General features: G+C 48.4%; 1 protein-coding gene across 1 annotated transcript; it reads left to right on the top strand.

Annotated features, from left to right (window-relative positions):
* The first annotated feature begins 406 nt into the window (after positions 1-406).
* LOC103364528 (mitogen-activated protein kinase kinase kinase 10-like) lies at positions 407-1,464 on the top strand. The gene has a single exon (XM_008291677.1). It carries the CDS (start codon positions 407-409, stop codon positions 1,415-1,417), a length of 1,011 nt encoding a protein of 336 aa, XP_008289899.1. The 3' UTR covers positions 1,418-1,464.
* The last annotated feature ends 978 nt before the right edge of the window (positions 1,465-2,442 follow it).

The raw sequence follows: 2,442 nt of genomic DNA, 5'->3' as shown, positions 1-2,442 counted from the left end.
CATCAGGACCAGATCAGACTGAAGGCATCTTTCAAAAGGATTTCATCACAACTGCTGTCTCTTTGATAAACACACATTCAGGACTCCTGTGAGAGTTTGTGGCAGCTTCTTTACAAGACGCAATTGTGGAAGTAATCGCTTTGGTTTTTTTGGGGGGGGGATCTGCTCTGCCGAGTGTCATTGTTTGACCTGATGTACGTTGTCGCTGAATGAACTTGCCTTTGGGGATACATGTTACTTACACACTGCGTAGCAACAGCACAGCAGCAGCGGGTGACAGGATTTGGCACAGATTCAACAGCAAGATGTGGTGATGGGGGAGAGCAGTCGCAGCTCTCTGAGCCTCTGATCCCCTCTCCTCTCCACTGGTGGCCGAGGACACCTCGTCTCAGTCAATGGGCCCTGTATGGATTTTGTGCCTGAGTTGACAGAGGGCAGGCCGACAGCGTCAAACAGCAGTCAGGCTGCCATGAACCCATACGGCAGACCGAGCAGCACAGCGGCCCCCCTGTCCTGCACCAGCTGTGGGGGCTGCTGCTCGCCGCCTCCCCCTTGCCTCATCCCCCCCGGGCCCCCCTCCTCAACTACCTCCTCCTCTTCCATTCCCCCAAATATGACCCCTCCGCCGCCTATGTATCCCGCCCCAGTCGTGCAGGTGGAGAACGGCAGCAGCTGGAACTCCTCCACAATCTCCTCCTCAGGCTCCCCTGACTCCCACCCTGGTCACAGATGTGGGGCGAACAACCCCAACCCCTACTGGACAGCAGTGTTTGACTATGAGGCCACAGCAGATGAGGAGTTGACCCTGCGGCGCGGGGACCTTCTTGAGGTTCTCTCTAAGGACTCTAAAGTGTCTGGGGACGAGGGCTGGTGGACGGGCAAGATCCAGGACAAGGTGGGTATCTTTCCAAGCAACTATGTCACGAGGGGAGATGCAGCCAACTACCAGCAGCTGACAGCAGGCGGGCTGGTGGCAGGTGGAGTTGGTGAATGCCCCTTGGAGATTGACTTTTCAGAACTGCTCCTGGAAGAAGTCATAGGAGCTGGTGGGTTTGGGAAGGTCTACAAAGGAGGGTGGCGGGGAGAGGAAGTGGCTGTGAAGGCCGCCAGGCAAGACCCAGATGAGGATATTAGTGTCACAGCGGAAAGCGTGAGGCAGGAGGCCAGGCTGTTCTGGATGCTCCGGCATCCCAACATTATCGCTCTTCGTGGAGTGTGCCTGCGGGAGCCCAACCTGTGCTTGGTGATGGAGTATGCCAGAGGAGGGGCTCTGAACCGGGCCCTGGCTGGGAAGAAGGTTCCCCCGAGAGTTTTGGTGAACTGGGCGGTCCAGATTGCGACAGGGATGGACTATCTGCACAACCAGGCATTCGTACCCATCATCCACAGAGACCTCAAGTCCAGCAACAGTAAGTAATTCACACTAATGTCAAAAGTTATTATGATGATATATTTCTAACACTGAAGACACCATTGTACCACTTTCCAGAAGGTGTTACTTATCAAACCCATACCAATTTCCCATTTATAATAACCAGGAACTAGAACAAAACATGGCAGAGTTGAGCAGAGCCATGATACACTCAATACTAGATTAAGACATTTTAATAGAACATCATAGTCTGAGCTAGATTTTTTATCAGAGCAGAAACCAGTTCAGTTCTTAGATCATGATCTAAGTACCAGAAATTTCCAGGAACTCTCGGCCGCATCTCGTGGCATTCATCAGCAGATACAGTTTGCTCAGTTGTCATAGAGATGTTTCGGTGGTTATTATCTGCCTATTGGAGATAGAATGTTTAGATAACGTAGACATTGTGCTCGGCTAGCCTATTGTTTTTCACATTAATATTCCAAAAGTCAATTATGAACTTTAAAGCTCACAAGCTTTGTATATTGAACTCTCAGCTGAGAGGTTCAATGAGGATGAGGTGGCTCCAACACCAAACAGCACATAGACCCACATATAATATAAAGCAGCACAACACATACAGATATAGAGGCTTACTCTCAATTTGTTAGCGCAAATTAGTGCAGTATAGTAAACCAGTCCTACAATGAATTCTTCCTTCATGTCGGCTATATTAGAGTCTGGCCACTACTGGATTTTTGAGGCCAATACTAATATTTCATGTTAGTATATAGAAAAGGGAAAATGATGGTATCATTGTTTATCAACTTTCCAGCAATGTTGTTCAGAAACTAGTTTGCAAGTGAACATAAAGACAAAGCTTGACTCTGCACCACCATGTGCTTAGTTGTGATGTGTTTTCTGCTACATGTGCTGCAGGTGCTGAGAGTGTTGTAAACAATGGAGCAGGAGCCACTCTGTGGTGACATTGGTTCTAAATTATCCCCGGCTTGTTTTTCGGTATTAATCTCTGTAAATAAAAGTTTTAATATAGTATAATATCAGACAACATATGCACAGATATTGGTAAA

This window comes from Stegastes partitus, unplaced genomic scaffold (assembly GCF_000690725.1).
Source record: "Stegastes partitus isolate 25-593 unplaced genomic scaffold, Stegastes_partitus-1.0.2 Scaffold754, whole genome shotgun sequence".
Lineage (NCBI taxonomy): Eukaryota > Metazoa > Chordata > Actinopteri > Pomacentridae > Stegastes > Stegastes partitus.
This window is presented reverse-complemented; position numbering and strand designations above follow the sequence as displayed.